Raw genomic sequence first — 20,700 nt, forward strand, 5'->3', positions numbered from 1 at the left:
CATATATACTGATCAGTGGGTGACGAGCCCCAGGTGCGCAAGTGGAATAGCCATACAGTTTTTGACCGTGTCTTGTCGTGTTCGTGTTGATGTGCCGTATAGGTCGGCGTTCAGTGTAATTAGGAAAAGAGTTTTTTGTATTATATTATTTGGTTGATAATGGTCAATAAAAGGATTGGTATATCGAAAATTATACGAGCACTCTGGACATTGAATTCTTCAAGCATGCGTCTAACTCAAGCCAGCCCACTTGCCCCTCGCAGTAGGCTTATAGGTAAAGGAGTCTACATCGTGGATCAAATGGACATCGGATGTACCAGATGGCGATCAAACAATTGGAATATTATTTTTGGAATACTCCCGATCACAGGTAAGGACTATCTGACGTAAATTTTAGCTTGATCGTGTAATGCTTTTATACCGATCGGGCTGATAAGCATTTTTAGTGTTCAATACGAATGCCGTTACTGGTAATCATTTGCATGTTCTTGGTGTCAAATATTGTGTCTGTTACTATGCTTGAGTAAATTGTAATGAACTAAAGGAGAATATAAATTATTATATATATTCTTGTTCATCTTTGACGGTGAATAACACCATGCTAACATTTACCAGATGTGAAGAATTGCCACTGAGCTCATTCAGTGCACATTCTTGAGATCAAGTGTAGAAAGAATCTAAGCAACTGAATAAAGGGCAGATGATTTACATGGGGTTTTATAGATACATTACTGGATTTTGCCATCCGGACACATGCAATTAGAAATGTGAATATAGAATATCAGGTCTATAAATTACCTTATTATGGCCAAGTCCTACATCTATGGATCGGGCCAAATCTCCACTTTCCAATGATAGAGGCACATCTGGATTTAGTACCACCAGGCACCCGTTACAGGACAGCAAAGACGTTGTATTTTATGGCAATAGCATTCAGGTTTGTTTGACCCATGAGATATAATCACGAAAATAACGTCAATATTTTTCCGCATAGAATATTTTCAGCAGCTTTGACAGGGGCTGGTGTGAGCTGGGTAGTGTAATTTTATGAAATCGACCACCATCGAAAGCCCTGGATCTCCTCTTTCTTAGGACTAGAATGATTTCATGACGGCATAATTCCCTCATGTCTAAATCATCAGTTTTTTATAAACCCATATTTCACTAAATCATTGGTAAATCATTAACTTCAATTCAATTCAATTAACTTCATTAACTTCAATTAAATCATTCACTAAATCATTGGTAAACAAACATAGTGCTGAAAATATACACTTTGACTGCTGTTTTGATAGTGTTAGGGTCTTTACTCTTGGCTACATTTAAAAAAGAAACGCAACATGAATTAACACAGACTGTATTGATCTATTTATGACGTGAAATAAATCTCGGCCCGGTATCGGGGTTAACTGCCGTGGACGTCCTCTCACTGTTTTGGGAAACGCATATAAAACTCTTAACAGGCAGGCAGAAAAATTGCTTTTTTTTTTTTACTTGAACTTGAGGACTGCATACTTTTTTTGCAAAGCTTAGCTTTATACTTTGTACTTATAGCACATGCATGAGCCTGGTCTCTTTTGGAGAATCACGTTTAGTGCTAATGATAGAGTAACAGAGGTTTGAACTTGAACTTGTGTACTCACATTTTTCTTTAGTGGTTGCAAGATTCCATATTCCATTATTGCAGCATAGAGGTATGAGCTGCGGTTCCATAGCATGAAGTCTTATGTAGTACAGGTCCACATTTTTTAAAAATCTGTTCAGAAATGTGTCTTTGAGAAAGGTTTAAGTAAACCGATGGAAAAAAAATGTTTTCCAAAATCTATTTCTTCCATCCACCGCCGTGCTTTCTGAAGTCTGAGTCACTTCTCGTTTTCGCTCTTCAACTTTCACCTACTTCCTATATTTGAACCGCCCCACGTGGGATATCGTTGGAAGTGGACACTCGTTGGCTACAACGCTGACCAATCATTTTCGCCATCAGTGGTGATTAGTCAGTTCTCGAGAGTATACTGTCCGAAGTGTCATTTGACGTGCGGCAGGTAAAAAGACGCTCGCCTAACATATCGTCATGTAACTCGAGAACCGAGGCATGGAATTGGTAAAGTGAGGTGGCGTTCGAACGGCGGCGAATAGATGTTTTGAAATATGCAGCCCCAAGCTGGTAGACGCTCACAAAGTGCCACGACCATGACGGCCCGATTTCCACCGGTGCCAGTGGCGAATATTCATGGAAGCCAAGGGAAGCCAAGCTTCCCCAAAAAAGTAATAGTTATAGTTTACAATAATAAGAAAATCATTATTTTTCATCTCTGTGTTAGAATAATTTTCTCCCTCCTGGAGAAATTAACCGAACGAGCGAAACTGCGCCCACTCTCTATAACACTGCACTGACTGCAGGCAGCCAGGCAGGTACACTTCTCTTCTCTGCTGGTAGCATTATTTTGATTGACATGAAGCCAGGCTTGGATGCCAATTTCTGGCATCCATTTACAAAACATGGTAAAAAATGACTTGCCAATAAGATTTGAGCTTAATCCAATGGGGTTGGTCTTAACGGCCCACCAGCCTGGTGACCTGGGGATTCCACTAAGATGTGGCTGCCCCAGAAGTTCAAGACCAATCAAATACAAAATACAAACAATACTAAACGACATGGCCCCCCTAAGAACCACCAGGGTAAAAAATTGCGCTGAGCCGTGGATGCACTCCGAAATATTGACCGCTATGAAAACCAGAGACAAAAAATGCTCTGAGTTTCGTAAAAGTCAGTCAAAGCTTACCAAAAGCTCGAGCAGTGAACTCCAAGCCCACGTGACTGAACTCAAACTGGAAAGAAACATGACAAAACTGAGGGAAACTAAAATAAACCCTGTGAACTTTGGAAATTACTCAATAATCAACTACGTAGGCTGCAGTAAAAAACGTAAAACCAGATTTTCAAACATAAACATAAAGACAGATAACACGCTCATCACAGACAAGCTGGATGTGGAAAATTACTTAATTTTTTTTTCACAAACATAGCCACAACACTGGTAAATAAAAAACGACCCTCCCACTCAGGGCATTTTGGGGTAGAACACATCCTAGCCTACTACAATAACCTAGGGGTCCGCAAAGACGATTTCAAACTAGAAATGGTAACAACAAGCGCCCTCCAACCTAACAAGGCCACTGGCCATGACAATTATCCCCTCCAAATTCCTCAGAGACTCAGCAGCCACCATCACCCCAGTCATCACACACATAATAAACCTCTCCATAAAACAGGGACACGTCCCCAAGGACTTCAAAATAGCGAGAGTAACCCCCCTGCACAAAAAGGGCAGCAAATTGGACCCAGGCAACTACCGCCATGTTTCTATTCTAACCTCCATCTCGAAAGTCATGGAAAAAATAGTTATAGGTCGAAAAGTACCTTGCGGAAAACAATCTAATCTACGAATTCCAATCTGGCTTCAGAACATCCCACTCCACTGACACATGCCTTCTCTATTTGAACGACCACATCAAACAAGAGGTGGACGTGGGCAAATACTACAGCATGGTCATGCTGGACCTACAAAAGACCTTCGACACTGTCAATCACTCTATTCTGATTGACAAGCTACAGTAAAAGCAATTGGTTTTGATAGTCTATCAGTGAGCTGGATGCAATCCTACCTGGAGGGGAGAAAACAGATGGTGGAGGTAAATGGTACTCTAGCGGCACAATGGTGTAGTGGTTAACACTGTCGCCTCACAGCAAGAAGGTCCAGGGTTTGATTCCCGCTTGCGGACCAGGTTTCCATGATGCCAGGTACCCGGGTGGGGTATCTCCGAGGCCTTTCTGTGTGGAGTTTGAATGTTCTCCCCGTGCTCGCAAGGGTTTCCCCCCCGATAAGATAAACCCAATGGAAAAACATGCACAACAACAGATCGCTAACGCTGTGGTGTCCTTGACGAAGACGGACAGGAGCACTTGGATTGGTCCCCGGGGCGCGGCTCACGTTGACGCCCTATCTGCTCCCGGCTGCCCATGGGGGGAAGGACGACGGGATGGGTCAAGCGCAGAGACTCAATCGCATTGGCGACTGAGGAAAGACAATGCATGTGTGTGTGTGTGTATCCCGGTGTGTGTGTGCCGCTCCAATTGCATGTCCAGTTCGTTGCATGCCGAATAAAGACCCCCCTAAAGAGGTCCTGCATTATTATTATAATTTATTATTATTATTATTATATTATTATTACCCCCCCCCCCCCCCCCCCTCCCAGTGAGCTGTGGTGTTCCACAAGGAAGCATACTAGGACCATTACTGTTCCTAATTTATGCAAATGACATGTCGTCAGCTTGTGACTGCAACTTGTTCCTGTTCGCGGACGACTCAGCCCTGCTGGTCTCTAACAGGAACAAGTTACAGGTTGGAAAAACCCTCAGCCCGGAACTCGGCAGAATCTGCTAATTACAAACATCACAAAACAAACTGGTCAGACTACTGCTTGACCTTACTACTAGAACCCACCTCACCCCTGCCCACTTTGACAACCTAGGATGGCTTAGAGTAGACGACAGAGTACAGCAACTTGCAATTGGCCTGGTCTACAAGATACACTACACCACTAAGGTACCCATGTACATGTCAAAATACTTCCCAAAGGTCAGTGAATACCACGAACACAACACCAGAGGGAGCTCCACAAATCATGTTAAACCCAGATTCGGCTCAAACAAGGGACAATGTGGAACGCCCTACCCACAGCTGTAAAGGAATGTGAATCACTACCCACCTTCAAAACCTCTCTAAAAGAGCACCTATGGGAGACTGCAATCCGAAACTGGCCCCTGTAAATGTCCAAACTCAACACTCTCCAATGTACAGTCCCCCCCCCCCCACCCCACCCACCCAACCACCTCCAATGTACAGTTTCCCCCCCACCCCCCCCCAACCCAACCCCCCCCCCCCCCCCCCCCCCCCACCTACCCAACCTCCTCCAATGTACAGTTTCTTCCCCCTCAAATGTATATATTCTCTTTTTTAGACTCTTTTTGTATCACAAACAGTACTGTATTTGTAGATCTGGTATGTCATAAATGTCTAGATGTAGCAGTACTGTCTATCTGTATGTCATATTATGTTACGATTAATTGAAAATGGGGGACCCTGATGTAAACAAGACGAAAGTCTTTCTCTGGTCTGCATCCCCTTAACAATTGTGTGTATTGAGCTGTACTGTATTGTACCCATTCTGCAATCTGTTAATAAAATGTTCAATCAATCAATCAATCAATCAATCAATCAATCAATCATCAATACTCTCATCCTCTGGTTTTCAAAGCAAAAGAGAAAATACATGACAGTTATGTGACAGAAAAACCAAAGGAACCCAATGCACTCACACAGTGTGGGCAGCTCCACTTGCCCTCAGGGGCCTTCTCCAGCTCAGGGTCCAGGCAGACCAGGTGGTAGGCTCTAGGACACGTGTCACACAGGATGATCTCCCCTCCCTGCTGGCACACCTCGCAGTAGTCCTGGTGGTCCGTCTCGTAGCCGTCGCCGTCCTCCTCTGGAGAGAAAGTCAAATTATTATAATACTTTTTTTGGTCCAGAATTAGATGTCCTCCGTTTGACAAAAATAACAAAACGGGACATTATTTTCTTACAAAATGATTTGCTGGTATGAATTCTAAATGTGCTGTGCAACAGAATGAGATGGCACAACAAGATTTTTGAGGACGGAATCATCCGTCTCTTAGAGATTGATAAATGTAAGGTAAAAAACTAAACAAAAAACAAGATAAAAATAAAATAATTATAATACAAATAATGATATAGCATATAGCATTTGGAAGGGACCACTTCTAATATGTACACACATACAGGCAAATAGTGCATGGACTCTATATACACCCCTCTCTTTCTATTCACTCAACAGAGTTGAAACCAATGTGTCATGTTATGAAAGATGTCAGTGGGATTTGGGGGAGAAAAGGGAAAAGGTGAAAGAACGTAGAGAGAACATAGAGAGAACGTAGAGAGAATGTAGAGAGAACGTTGAGAGAAAGTAGAGAGAACATAGAGAAAACGTAGAGAGAAAGTAGAGAGAACATAGAGCGTAAACAATTCACTTTTTCTTTTCTTCCTCCCACGCCGGGCCTTCTTCTTGGCGGCGGCCCCCGAGGTATCAGAGAGCACAGAGGCACTGTGGACGCTGACATCATCAAAGTCGGACTCCTCCAGAAAATCCTCCTCGCTCTGGGAAAGCACACAGAGCGGTGATTCATATGCAAGCGAGACCAGACACATTCATATCCACTCGCTGTTTTAAAATAATTTTACAATGATTATAATGAACTTACAGTGAACTGAATAATAATAAAACCAAATGTCACAATGTCATCATAATGACAACCAAACTCTGCTCTGCAGTTACAATAATGAAGTAAAACCTTACTGGAGTTCCCGAGTTTCTCTCAAGTCACAAGGCACACGCCTCAAGTTGTTAATGTCAAGTCTCAAGTTATTAATGTCAAGTTTCAAGTCAAGTCCCAAGTTACAAAGTACAACAACGAGTCAATAACCAATAACAATGTAATATAAGTAAGAGAATGGAAAACCTAGAAATGTTCAATGCCACATTTTAATAGTTGCCACTTTTGCATTGAATTAAGTGTGAAATAATTAGAATCTAAAATTCAAGTATGACTTTCTTGTATGTAAACACTTATACTCAAGTAATTTCTCAAAAGTCAAGGCAAGTATCAGGTCATCAGTTTTCCGACTCGAGTCCCAGGTCGTGTGAATCGATTCCACACCTTTACTATAACGCCCATGAAGATTAAAAGTAAGAGGGAAATTATCAGGAAAATGCAGCAATATTTTTTTTTATAAAAGGACATACCGAAGAGACTTTCTTCTTCTTTCCACTCTGACCCGACTTTGACTTGGTCTTCTTGGGCTTTGCTTTCTTCTTCACCTCTTTCACAGTCTTGCTCTTCCTCCTCACCCCTGGCCCTGAGACACAGAACCAGACCTCGGTTATTTTAATTGCTATAAATATATATATTTTTTAAACATGTGTTCTCTCCCAGTCTAGTAGTCCTTACCCTTTCCCTCTTTGGTTTTGGCTTTTTTGATTGGCCCCAGCTGTGAGCCGGGTTGGCTGCCGCTGCCGGCGATTGGCTGCGCCACGGTAACGGTTTCTACGGCAGCGGCCACAGCAGCAGCCACAGCGGTGGCAGACGAGCCTTTGAAGGGGTTGTTGGCACTGAACTCTCGCCACTTGGCTCCCAACACTGTCATCATTTTTGACATGGGAATCTTGGGGTTCTTCTTGGCAATGAGAGGCCTGAGGGAAACCAGGAGAGCCACATGAGAACGGGGACACGCGGCATTATTATGTCACACTCCCCTCCTTGCCTGTGCCATTTGCGGCTCGCTCCGCACCACAGCCAACTGTGCCTTGATTTGCCGACAGCTCGCCGCCCCATAAGGTTTGTTTCCCCTGCCGCGTCAAGCGTGTAATGCGTGTGATTTGTCTCGCCACATCTTAAGGTTTGGCACGGTGGCCTGTGAGACAGTGGGTCAGAGCGCTGCTGTCAGGCCCAGAGCCTCCTGGCTGTCACAAGCATCTAGCAGGCAGCTGACTACTCACAGAGGGCTCATGCTCCACTTTTGTCTGAGCGCAGGCTTAGCCCAGTCAGCCAGCCCCAGGTGAGATAAACAGCTACACCAACAGCAGCACTGTCTAGCTCTAACAAAAACACCACTGTTCACTCACTACACTGTGCTCTGGTTCTTCTGTGACTGAGGAACGGTGTTAATCCAAGGCACTGGACGTGGGGGACGTCGACTGAGGGTGTTAATCCGGACAGTTAACACATTGAGTGGCACGCCCCTTCTGGGAAGTGCATCTGGCCTTGCCGTCCATTAACCCCATGTAAACGTGCACCTTGTTTGTAGAGCTAAACCTATATTTTATATTATAGCTATGGGTCTAATAACGCTGTCGATTGTCAGTAAGTTGCTTCCAGTCAACGTGCAAAAAAACAGATAATCTTTTCATCCGTACATTTCCGTTTTATACCGTTTTGATTATGAATATAGTTTGGGTGCTTCTGAGTAATTACAGAAAAAAGACGCGAAAACAGCGTTTTTGTGTAATTCAATAAACACGTTGTCATTTTTCGCCTGATTATTGAATCTTCCTGAAATCAACGCTAGATTATCATTATTATCCTTCCTCGTGCATACATGAAATGTGCCCTGGAGTGCGGTGCTCGCCCCTTCCCCTCCTGCACCCAACGGTAAACAGCCACACACATAAAACACAGACAGCTTCAATCGCGGTAGAAAGAAATATCAGATCAACGCAAGATTGGATATATAGAGTCCTTACCTGGTCTCTGATGTAATGCAAAAAAAAGAATCCAATTATATGATCGCCATTCCAGTTATCCACAGCGATCCTGTCTCCGACGTTATTGGGCATTGCACATGAACGGGCGGGCGGGGTCAGTTGTCCAAGCCATCCCTACAAGCACGTGTTTTGCCGGAGTGTTTAGGACCCGCCCCCACGCCGCAGCTCGGTAGAGAAAATAAACGACACCGTTTCTAATGGAGTGCAATAGCGGCCGAAGGCGTTAGAGGGCGGTATAAGACCGTCTGCCAGCTCAGACACACTCAGAACAGTATGCACAAGGTGCCCCGCTGAATTATGAATAGCAATAGCAAATAAAATAAATACCGTCGGGCAACAGAAACGTAGTTCTACGTTAACACTTTCTATGCCACTCACGAGTTTTCTCGGAATTATTAACACTTTGATCGCCATGGTTAAATTCATAATTTACCATCCCTCGCCATCTCTATTTGTCTATGGAGAAGTTCCCCTTCTTTGCAGGGCTATAACTTTTTAAATTGTATTGCTAAATTGACATTATTATGGCCCATTCAATGTCCTATATCTATTGTTCAGGGTGTAGCAACGTTATACTTTTTCATTCACATATTCATACTAAAATACGGTCTAAAGTATAAGTATGTTTTTATCGTTTTCTGCAGCTTTCTCCAGAACTTGATTTATAGCCCTAAATGCATTATATTGATGATCAAATACAGTTTGGTAGGAATCTGTGCGAGATAAAAAAAAAATTCAACTGGATGTGCTTCTAGGAGTTACTACGTATGATCTGATGTTGACCGGATGGGCGGGGGGTCGTTTATAATTCCGTGGGCAACGTTATATCATTCATCTAGTGTGGGTGATATGATCATCAGAGCAGTTAGTAAAGAACACGTTGGAAAATAACGCTGGATCTTACCATATCTTCCTCGCACCGTTGGGCGATGAGCGTGGAGCAGAGATATTCATATTATGGGATGTAGAAATACCCGATCCATTTCCAGGTTGTATAATAGTATATACGTCCAAATCATGTTGTTTGTCGAGTTATTTGCAACCGATCGACATCCATTGTGTCAAGATGGAGTCCTGCTAATGATAGCGAGTGCCCGGACGAAATATGGGTGAGCACCACTTCATCCACATGACTTCCTGTTGGGCGATCTGCCGATCGGCCACCAGATGGCGCTCTTGAACCGTTAGAGAGTTGAGTGGAGCTCAGCAGTATATCTCAGGTCCCCGGGGGAGAAATATGATTTCGATCACAGATTTTTGAAATATTGATATCAAAGACGTGTTACGGCATCTTCGGCAGAATGAGCATGGCGGGGAATGACGAGTTACGGCGTTTCCGGCGATTAAAGTGTTAATATCTCGTTGAAAGCCACTCACGAGATTTCGCGGATTTTTTTTAATTTATTTTTTTAGCGATCTGAAATCATATTGCATCACGCAAGCCTACCCTAGTTTACCCGAGCGCCGCCAGCGATCAGATGTGGAAAAAAGCGCCCCCTATCATCTCCCAGATGACATAAGGGATTTTGGAATGGACTCAATGAAAATGGATGGGGGAAAAAATCCTGTACTCCACATTTTCCAGTCCACTGATGCAGCCGGGGTTATCACAGTTCATTCTGGAGCCTCTGAGACCAGCGGAATCATGTGTACTACTGTATCACGTTGGATCATACACTTATCGATTTTTTCGAATGGTGATCAGGAATTGGAATATACCAGTTGGATACCATCTGATGTCAGGTAAGGAATCTATGTTATCAGTGTTAGGATAATCAGACTCATTTTGATGAAGATATAAGCTGTTTTGTGAAATGGGCTCTTTCGGTTTCACTGTAAAAATCCAAGAGGAAATGAACACGGCGATTATCCGTGCGCGGCTCGAATGTGCGTGCGTGCACGTATAATATTGATCATCTAGCGTTTATTTGAAAACGATTAATAGATAGGCCGACAAATATCAACGTTCTGGAATATTCCAGTAAAAGAGGATTATCATAGAATGGTCCAGAATGGACTGTTTTTTACCTCAAAACGGGTGCTTTTCAAAATGCTCTCAAACGGAAATGAAGCGATAAAAAACCAATCTGCCTTGACAGCACTGACTGGAAAAGGATTCTTTGATAAGCGACGGGCAGATTAGACACATAGCCATAATTTAAAACATAGATTAGGCGATATTAAGCGTAACATTGGCGCCGATGGTGGCATTGAAGCGCTAACTCTGGCGCCACCTCGTGGCACTGAAAGTGTTAACGGCACCCAAAGGGTTAATGGATACTTGCCTGAGGAACTGGCTGAAGGCCTTGTAGTTGGTGATGGTTTTATAGTCCTCTTCTGTGAAGCCGTACAGGACGTCTTCTAGACCCCATTCTTGCATCAGTTGGCTGGATGACTTTGGCTCCTCGGGAAGCACAGATTAAAGAGATCAACACACGCCACAGACAGACGCTTAAAAGTTTAATTAAACACACAAAAGATGAAAATAAATGGAATAACAGTTTAAAACTACATAATGTGCTGTCGGTGACCAATAGCAGGTATATATATCCCTGAACTATGAATTGAAAATGGGGGACCCTGATGTAAACAAGACAAACGTCTTCCTCTGGTCTGCATCCCCTTAACAATTGTGTGTATTGAGCCGTACTGTATTGTACCCATTCTGCAATCTGTTAAATAAAGTTTTCATTCATTCATTCATTCGGCCCGAATTCTCAATCCACCTTTTGACCATGTCCCTAATCCGAGCCATTGAGGAGTAGTTATTTAATGAAGCAAGATGACAGTGTATTCAGAAGTAACTAATCATTTCCTGTTAGTGTTCACCATGTGTTTTTCCGAATTTGATTGGATCTGGATATGGTTTGGCCTATCCCAGAGACAAGTCGCATTTTCTTTCCCTCTCCCTAGGTCTCAAGGCCGTCTCCTACCGCTGCCTCAACTGCCTCCCTGAAGCCTGTCTTTGCCGTGTCGACTAGGGGTGTAACGATGCAACCTCACAACGATTAATTTCGATTACGATTATTCAGGCAACGATTCAATGCATCATGAAATCTCTTCATTTGACCACGATTCGATTCTATTCGATTAATTTTCTATGAATTTTTGATAAATTTGCTATCAGTTAATTCCCCAAAAATGTATACACAAATGTGGCTGGGGGAACTGATTCACTCAGCATGAATGGACTATAGGTCAATAAAAACAATACACACACAAAAAAAAACATAAAAAATAAATATAAATTTAATTTCGATAAATTTCGATTATAATCTATTCTAACATATTCAAATCGATGCAGTTGAATCGTCACATTAGAATCGATGCATTTCGATTAATCGATGCATCGTTACACCACTAGTGTCGACTCTACTTTTTTCAGAGGAATCAACTCCCTACTCAAACCTACTCGATCTAATAAGCTGGTCACTTTCTGCTAATGGTCGCATATTTTCTTCAAGGAAGCAGGGTTTAGGGTATGACAACTGTTTTATGTTTTTCCATTTCATTATTTATGTTTGTGGAATTTCTGCTCAAGTCAGTATTTTTTATTTTGTTTTTGAGTATTAAATTTTTTCTTTATTGTTTATGTATGTTTAATAGTGTTGTTGATGTTATTGTATATGTTGTGTTGTATGTCTATAAATGTTTAATAAAAATTTAAGTTTAAAAAAAAAAAAAAAAAAAAAATTAGTGTTATCGCCTTCACAAGTAGGATATGAATGTTTGGCCTGATGGTGGCACTAGAGGAAAGGTCATGGGGTCACCAAAATCAAGACTTCTTCCTCTAGGGGTCATGAATGTGCACAGTAAATACAAAAGGAGAATGGAAGCTATTTGAGATACACTCATTTGGAAATGTTAAGTTTGGACTGAGGATGGCACTGGAGGGAAAGGTCATGGGGTCACCAAAATCAATAGGGGCCATCCTTTATTTGATTTATTTTATTTTATTTAACCTTTATTTAGCCAGATAAAACATTAAGAACAGGTTTCTTATTTACAATGTCGATCTGGTCCAAGAGGCCCCAACAGAAGTACAAATATACATATATACTATGGGTCATAAATGTCCACCACAAATTTGAAAAGATTTTAATTAAAGCTATTTGAGTTATCGCGTTGTTCAGGGGTATAATTAGACTCAACTGACTTACTTTCATATTCCCATCATCATCGTCATCCTCGTCATCCTCCTCTTCGCTCTTCTTCTTCTTGGGCTTCTTCTCTTTTTTCTCCTTGGGTTTCTTCTTCTTCTTCTTGCTGGGTCCATAGGTGCTGCTCTCGCTCTCTGAGCCAATCTCTGGACGTTCACATGCGCGTTCCTCCTCCACCTCCGAGGCTTCCTCCAGGTCACTGTCCACCCCAGCCTGGACTCCACCCTGCCGCACGAGCACGCGCACACACACACACACACACACACACACACACACACACACACACACACGCACACACACACACACACACGCAGCTCATTCCACTTCTTTCAGGATAATAATGTCATTAACATGTTCACTAAGAACTCTTTCATTTCTCAATCTCACACACAAATAATGTAACCACCTTTATGTCTTAGAACTTTACTAGGCTCTGAATCCACATTGGGGAATCAAGTTCAAGTTCAAGTTTCTTTATTAGTTGTCATACAAAAATACAGAATACTTTTATATGAAATGCTTTTTCCTGTTTTGCTCCCGAGAGTGTGCTAGATACAAAATTGATAAAGTATAAAATGGAAAAAGTATAAAAAAGAAAGTCAAAAGTACGTAAACAAGTGTAAACAAAAGTGTTCAATATACAATATACAATACAGAGTATAAAAAATTTGTAACTGAGGCCATGTTTAGACGGAGAGAGTCTCAGCAGAAACCGCAGAAGTCGTCTTGCGGTCTCACTTTTAATTTTGCGTTTAGACTAGTGTTTTGGGATGGAATTCTGCGTGCAGACGAGGCTGTAAAGACTCGAGACGACGGAGCCCCGCTGTCACACGATTGGCGCAGATGTCACATGACCGTGCTGTGAAGACCCGCCCTACTCTGCCTCTGATTCGCAGACTGTGGGTGGGGGAATGTGATTGGACCAAAGCAGAGTCACTCACAGACAGTGGCTCCAGTCACTAATAGTTGTGATAGCCGCAGGACTGATTCTTGTGTATTTAAAAGTCAACGTAGCCTTCAGGTGATCGCCATGGATAGAATCAGACATGCTTTGTTTACGCTTCTCGGCTACTGGCGCATGCCTGTGACATAAGCAGTACGCGACGAGAGCCTTGACAACCCTTTCGTCATAGTTTTATGCAGTTTGACAGTTTAGATAATAGCGCAAAGGTTTATCGTTTCTAGGAATTCCACCCAGGAAGGTGGTCTCACTTTTTTGCGGATTCTCCCCGTAAAAACGCTGTTGCCGTATAAACAAAAGGCACATCCGAAAAAATATTTTTGCGGATTCACCTGCTAGCGTTTCCGTCTAAACAGGGCCTGAGTTACAATACAATATACAGTACAATGCAGAAATGGGATGAGGTACAACTTAGGGTAAGGTGCAATGAGGTATGAGTTGTGGTGCAAATCTCTTTACCAATAAATATAAAGTGTGTTAAAGTGTCTAAAGTGGGTAAAGTGGGTGCTACAGTGAGTTGTTTATTTAAAGTGAGTGTGTACGTATGGATGTGTGTGCTGTGAGTGTATTTGATGGTTTGTTACATAGTGTCATTGAGCATCCTGATGGCCTGGGGATAGAAGCTCCTTCTGAGTCTCTCTGTACTGGCCATGAGGCTCTGGTAGCGCTTGCCTGACCGCAGCAGTTCAAAGAGGCAGTTGTTAGGGTGACTAGAGTCTTTGATTATTCTCTTAGCCTTACTCCTGCACCGCTTGTTGTAAATGTCTTGGAGAGTGGGAAGCCCACCTCCAATTGTGCGTTCGGCTGAACGGGCCACTCTCTGTAGTCTGCTACGGTCTTGTGCAGTGCTATTCCCAAACCAGGAGGTGATATTGCCAGGGCATAAAATAAAATATTGTTTGTTTCCTGTTGGTTGTCAGTTAAGGCCATGGGTAGGTAGGGAATTTATTTAATTTAATTTAATTTTTTATTTGTATTCTTTCCCACGGCGACTATGGATAGGGAATTTCTTTATTTAATTAAAATGTTCACAACAACATGGATGCATGTACTCTGCCAGCATGTGTAATATCCATAATACTAAAGGTTTGACTAAGATTTCTATGAAACTTTATTGTAAAAAAAAAAAAAAAAAAATTGTTGAATTTTAACTTTTTATTTTTTTAACTCATAAAATGAATTGGGTCGCACCTAAATCGGCAGGGTCGGTCGGCAACCGGAAACAAACATTTTTTTTCTTTTAGGCCCAGTCAGGATGCTCTCTATTGTGCATGAGTAGAAGTTCTTAAGGATCTTCTGACTCACTTTGAACTTCCTTAGGCGCCTAAGGAAGTAGAGGCGTTGTCGTGCCTTCTTGACTACACTGTCGATGTGCGTGGTCCATGTCAAATCCTCGGATATGTGGACTCCGAGGTACTTAAAACTGTTCACTCTCTCAACCGGTGCCCCGTCGATGCTGAGGGGGCTGTAGTCCCTGACCCCGACCTCCTAAAGTCCACAACAGGGTTTCCGTTAGAAAAAATTGTTGCCGGTCTCAGGGTCCGGTAGATTTTAATCTACCGGTCAAATGAGAGAAATTCCGGTCAGAGTTTATTGAGCTTAAAAATAATTGACATCCTCAAGGCATGTAGATTTATAATATTTTAACTTAAAACTAGGCTACTTTTGTGTATACAGTCATTATATTCCAAATAAAATAAGTCCAGAGACTCCGTGCTGCTGCCGACTTTAAATCAAATAGGTGTCTGTGGGCAGTCGCCCGACATTAATAAACAGCAGTCTGTTATAATAACGAATTCCGTTATATTGGACATTTGTATTAATTATATCAAGCGAAGAACTGAGAAATTTGGCAGAGAGAGACGGCAACATTATCATGGGTTTGCGTGATGACTCTCTCCACCTCGCAACGACTTATTTGCAAAGAGTATGTCGCTGCAGAGCAGCAGATTCAGCTGTTTTAAGGCTCTATCTGGGGACCGCTCAACAGCGCCCCCCACCCAACAGCTGAATTGCCAATGGCTGAATTGGAGTACTGCACTGTGCCAGTACAAATGGGTGGGTTATGGTGGATTCTGTGGCTCTGCAGCTGCATGCAGTCGCAAATCTAGCAGCAATCTCCCGCTGACACAGCGGTGTCATTATTATACCTGCTTGGTGAAGCAACGATGAAACAAATGTAATGATTGTTTCGTTCATCGCATAGGCTATTTAATTTTAGCCTATTTTAATACAATTCAATCAAATAATCAAATTGTGCTTAGAGGGAATTATTTTCAACGGACATTAAGACCGGAGAGATTAAATATGTCGGACTTCAACAGATTTTGCCGGTCAAATACCGGTAATTACCGGCTAACGGAAACGCTGGTCCACAATCATCTTTTTTGTTTTGCTGACGTTCAGGGAGAGGCAGTTCTCCTGACACCACCGCGCCAGATCCTCTACCTCTTCTAGGTAGGCCCTCTCATCGTTTGCAGAGATCAGGCCCATTGATCAATCCATGACAGACTTATGCACACAAGTTCACAAAGAACAATTTATCCTCGTCTGAAAAGTGTTGTAGTCAAAGAGATGTTTTTGGAGTTGTAAACTGCAGAATATGGCTTTGAATTTTGCTTCGATACACTGGAGATGGTTGACTAAATGAGGGCAACCACAATTGACCACATTCACATGGCAGCCATTTTTCCGTTATTCCGGTGGAAAGGAATCCCAACCTGAGCATGACATAAGAGCAGAATGGCCGCCTTGTGAGTATGGTCAATGGGCAAGTCTTTAAATAAAGGTTTGATGATGACTATAGCTACATTCATGTCAGATTCTGGGGCTAAAGCTACAGTATATAGTTTATGTGGAATGTGTGGTGTATTTCTAAGTAACAAGTATGACTACAGTTGACTAAATTATTGTCAGGTTTGTTGTTGTGTTTGCTTAATATCATAACATGACCTATCTTACAGTTGATCTAAATAAGACTACAGTACGTTCCTCAATCTAGATGTCCCAAATAATAATGATTCAATCTATTTTCTTTCAGCAATGGTCAGGTAAGACCAGAGTTGAGGGTAATGCATTATAGAGTAACATGTTACTGTAATCAGATAATATTTTCCTTTAACAAAGTATGGCATCACTGTTCCCATTTCAGTAATCACATTACAGTTACTGATCTAACAAATAGGCTGTCACTTGTTATGCACTGTAAGTTAACTAGCATTTGAGCGTCACTTCAAAGCTAGCACTAGCCATTGGTACAGCCAATCACATCCACGGCATGGCAAAGCCGATCGCATCCACGGCATGGCAAAGCCAATCGCATCCACGGCATGGCAAAGCCAATCGCATCCACGGCATGGCAAAGCCGATCGCATCCATGGCATAGCATAGGAATCTTTGCATAAACCATGCCTGCTAGGGTATATATTACTGCTTAGCCGTATCCTCTATAATTAGTTTTGTTCAGCAAACCTAAAAAGATGTCCACAACTACAAGAGGTGAAGATGCACGCTTCCCCCTGATGCCAAACTGCCAAAACAAATGAGAGCACGTCGCTGCAGCATCCTGGGTCGCTACTTTCACAACATCGACCAACAGCCTGACACTACCTCTGTGGTCAACATTCCTCAACCGATGCCGGAAACCAACACACCAGGTGAAGAGGCAGCTAGCGAGGCAGAGAGCGGCTCCAAAAACGAGTTGGGAAAAAGAGTTTGTGCAGCCATCCCAGACGAATCCCAATCTGGAGATGACCCACTGATACTGGGGACTTCACACTCGTCCACCGGCAAGGCATTTGATTTCAATACTGTCGCCAGGAGTGCGGCCGCAAAGCTCAGCATCAAGATTCCTTCCCTCCCTCCGCCTGTCAGAGTGAGTCGACTGGAGCACGAGCATGCAGTCGCCCCGCAAGAAACCTTCACTGTGATATTTGATTCATCAACGACAAGAACATGCTGCAGCTCCAGTCCTTTCGGGGGTTCAGGATCAACCCCCAATCTGACAGCTGACAAGGCATCTGGGGATTTCAAAGACAAGATGTTCCACCTTGTGTCTCAGGCGGGAATGGCAGCACGCACCATAGGCTCGCTGTCCGTCTACCTAACCATGGCAGGCGAGGAAACTGACTCAGGATATAAACCTGGTGGCACACGCACTTCTCTCCCTAACTAAGATGCAGGCTACCGCTCTTGGTCAGGCAAGGGCTAACACTGTCATACTTACAAAGCCATCTCGTCTTAGCCTCCCAGAGGCTCTGGGCTAAGGTGAAGAGGGACCTGTTATATTTCCTTCGAGCGATGACAGAGAAACTGGCTAAAGCAGAGGAGGATAAGAAGTGTCTTGCCCCTCACCTCATCCAGCTGAAGAAACCAGAGGCCAAGCAACGCAGCAAGCTGCACAGCAAGTACAACCAAGCCTCTTGAGCCCTTATGGCAGGTGGAATCCCCCAGCTCTGAGAGCACTGCGGCACAAGATGGCAGCCACCGGGGCACAAGCAGCAGTGGAGGGAGTTGCCAAGTGCTCCCATAAGTGACGGTCTGGGGGGAGTGGGTAAAAAATGTTACTTGCTTTTTAACTTGTTTGTACATCCCCAGCAAAGAGCAGTCTATCCACACGACTCCCAACACTCACAAACATCAGAAGCAAGGGTGCGGTTTTTCCCTCTTTTGCTCTTTGCACAAGCCCACAGTGGCTAGCCATGCTACTCTGCTAGCCTCTGCTCTGGCACATCTGTTCTATAGTATTGCCAAGATGCCCCCCACCAGCCACACAGGTGACGAGGAGTAAGGGTCTCTGCCACACCCCAGAGACCTCCCACCTAGAGCTAAGCGAGCTAAGGCCAGCGATGCTCCATTACCTCCACAGATGAAAGAAGCAGACTTTGCCCTCTGCCTCCTCTAAACAAGCTGACGAGCACTACCCCAATGTTACATTGATTCATAGCCAGGCATGGCAGAGCCAGAAAAGTCAAATGTTGCTATTGCTGAACAGAGGTGCGGTTCTGGTTTTGCCAAGAGAGGTCTGGAGTATAAGTATAAGTTACTATATTGCCATAATATGGTATAATACATATATCCTATATATATATAGCTATATAGCAACTTATTATACCGTGAATTTATTTAGACCTCTCTTCTTCAGAGAGGCTGGCTGCCCTTCTGGTGGACAGGTTTTGGGAGAAATCAGTGTTTATTAACCATCCTTTGGTTAATAGATTTCTCCAGGGTGCAAGCAGGATAAAGCCTGTGGTCAGACAGACAGTAGCCAAATGGGGACCTGTCCGTGATCCTGAAAGCAATGTCACAGGCTCCATTTGAACCTATTAAGGATATTCCTCTAAGGGTTTTATCCTTGAAGCCGACACTCCCCCTAACGGTCACCTCTGCTAAGAGAGTGACTGACCTATGCGCACTGTCAGTATCCGCTGATTGTACTTTCATCAGGGATGACTTACTGTGGCACAGTTTATTAACTTGTTTGTTGTTGTGCATAGTCAGGGAACAAAATAACTACACGCCATTCGCCAAATGCGTGTAGATTTACCGTCTGGCGACTAAAAATAATAGTCTGCCCGCCAGCTGGCGTGTAGTTCATATCGATACTCTTATTTTGAAAATCCTGTGCGGGTCTCATTGCCGCCCCAAGAGCAGCTCCAGTCATAATATCTGGGCTCCGGCAGCTAGCAGCGTTCAGGTTCATATGATACTCTTATTTTGAAAAACCCTATAGCAACTCCGCGAGTCATATGATATCCGCCCACTCCGTGTTTCACTTTCTTTTCTTTTTTAACAGAGCAGCGTTAACACAGCAGCGTTAACACAGCAGTGCGCCTACAGACGCGAAATAAGTCTGTGATGTTTTTTTTCTTCTCACAACGAGTCCAATGCAGCTACATGCTTTGCACCGTCGCCATTCCTTTATGCCCACATCGCCCGAAATTAACGTTTATGTACCAATCACTACAACGTTAACGTAAGCTAACAAGCTAATCCTGATGATCAGACGAGGCAGAGCCATAGTGAACAGCACTGAGGAAAGGGAAATGGGGGGGGGGGCACTCTCCCCTTCCCTGTGTGTGTGTGTGTGTGTGTGTGCGTGTGTTTGGAAAGACGACGGAGTCACTAGTCAGGACTCAGGACAGGAGTATATTATAGTAAACTGAGGATGACTGAGGATGGACAGATAATGTTGATATTCAAATATAAAAAAGTTTTGAAAAAAAAGGTGTGTGTCCCGACCCCACTCACCAGGTGGTGAGAGCAGGCAACTGCACCTCCTCATCCATCACCCTCAACATAGGGGCCCCCCAGGGCTGTGTTCTGAGTCCCCTCCTCTACTCCCTGTACACACACGACTGTGTGGCTCAGCGGAGTAGCAATACAATCGTCAAATTTGCTGACGACACAGTGGTGGTGGGCCTGATCTCTGCCAACGACGAGAGGGCCTACCTGGAAGAGGTCAAGGTCCTGGCGGGATGGTGCCAGGAAAACAGCCTCTCCCTGAACGTCAGCAAAACAAAGGAGATGATTGTGGACTTCAGGAGGTCGGGGGTCAAGGACTACAGCCCCCTCAGCATCGACGGGACACCGGTTGAGAGAGTCAACAGCTTCAAGTACCTCGGAGCCCACATATCCGAGGACTTGAAATGGACCATACACATTAACAGTGTGGTGAAGAAGGCACGACAACGCCTCTACTTCCTCAGGCGCCTAAGGAAGTTCCAAGTCAGCCAGAAGATCCTTAAGAACTTCTACTCATGTACAATAGAGAGCATCTTGACCGGCAACATCACCTCCTGGTTTGGGAATAGCACTGCAAAAGACCAAAGCAGACTACAAAGAGTGACACGTTCAGCCGAACGCACAATTGGAGGGGGGCTCCCCACCCTCCAGAACATTTACAACAAGCGTTGCAAGGGGAAGGCTAAGAGAATTATTAAGGACTCGAGCCACCCGAACAACTGCCTCTTTGAACTGCTGCCGTCAGGCAAGCGACACAGGAGTCTCAAGGCGAGCACAGAAAGACTCAGAAGTAGCTTCTATCCCCAGGCCATCAGGCTGCTAAACGAACAATGAATGAACACTACACAACAACAACCACCAAACACACATAGCACACACATCCACACGCACACACTCACTTTAAACAAACACACTGTAGCACCCACTACACACACT

At 43.7% G+C, this 20,700-nt stretch overlaps 1 protein-coding gene across 1 annotated transcript in view; it reads right to left on the reverse strand.

Annotated features, from left to right (window-relative positions):
- chd5 (chromodomain helicase DNA binding protein 5) overlaps positions 1-20,700 on the reverse strand; it is a gene marked incomplete at its 3' end in the record, with an annotated part of 117,288 nt that overhangs the window by 80,933 nt on the left and 15,655 nt on the right. Inside the window, exons 3-8 of the mRNA XM_084315715.1 lie at positions 12,561-12,785; positions 10,686-10,804; positions 7,088-7,329; positions 6,883-6,995; positions 6,110-6,236; positions 5,381-5,547 (exon numbers count right to left, since the gene is read on the reverse strand). Of these exons, the coding sequence (XP_084171841.1) occupies positions 5,381-5,547; positions 6,110-6,236; positions 6,883-6,995; positions 7,088-7,329; positions 10,686-10,804; positions 12,561-12,785 (993 nt within the window). The remainder of the gene's footprint in view (positions 1-5,380; positions 5,548-6,109; positions 6,237-6,882; positions 6,996-7,087; positions 7,330-10,685; positions 10,805-12,560; positions 12,786-20,700) is intronic.

This window comes from Notolepis coatsorum, assembly GCF_963971535.1.
Source record: "Notolepis coatsorum genome assembly, chromosome: 6".
Taxonomy (NCBI): Eukaryota; Metazoa; Chordata; class Actinopteri; order Aulopiformes; family Paralepididae; genus Notolepis; species Notolepis coatsorum.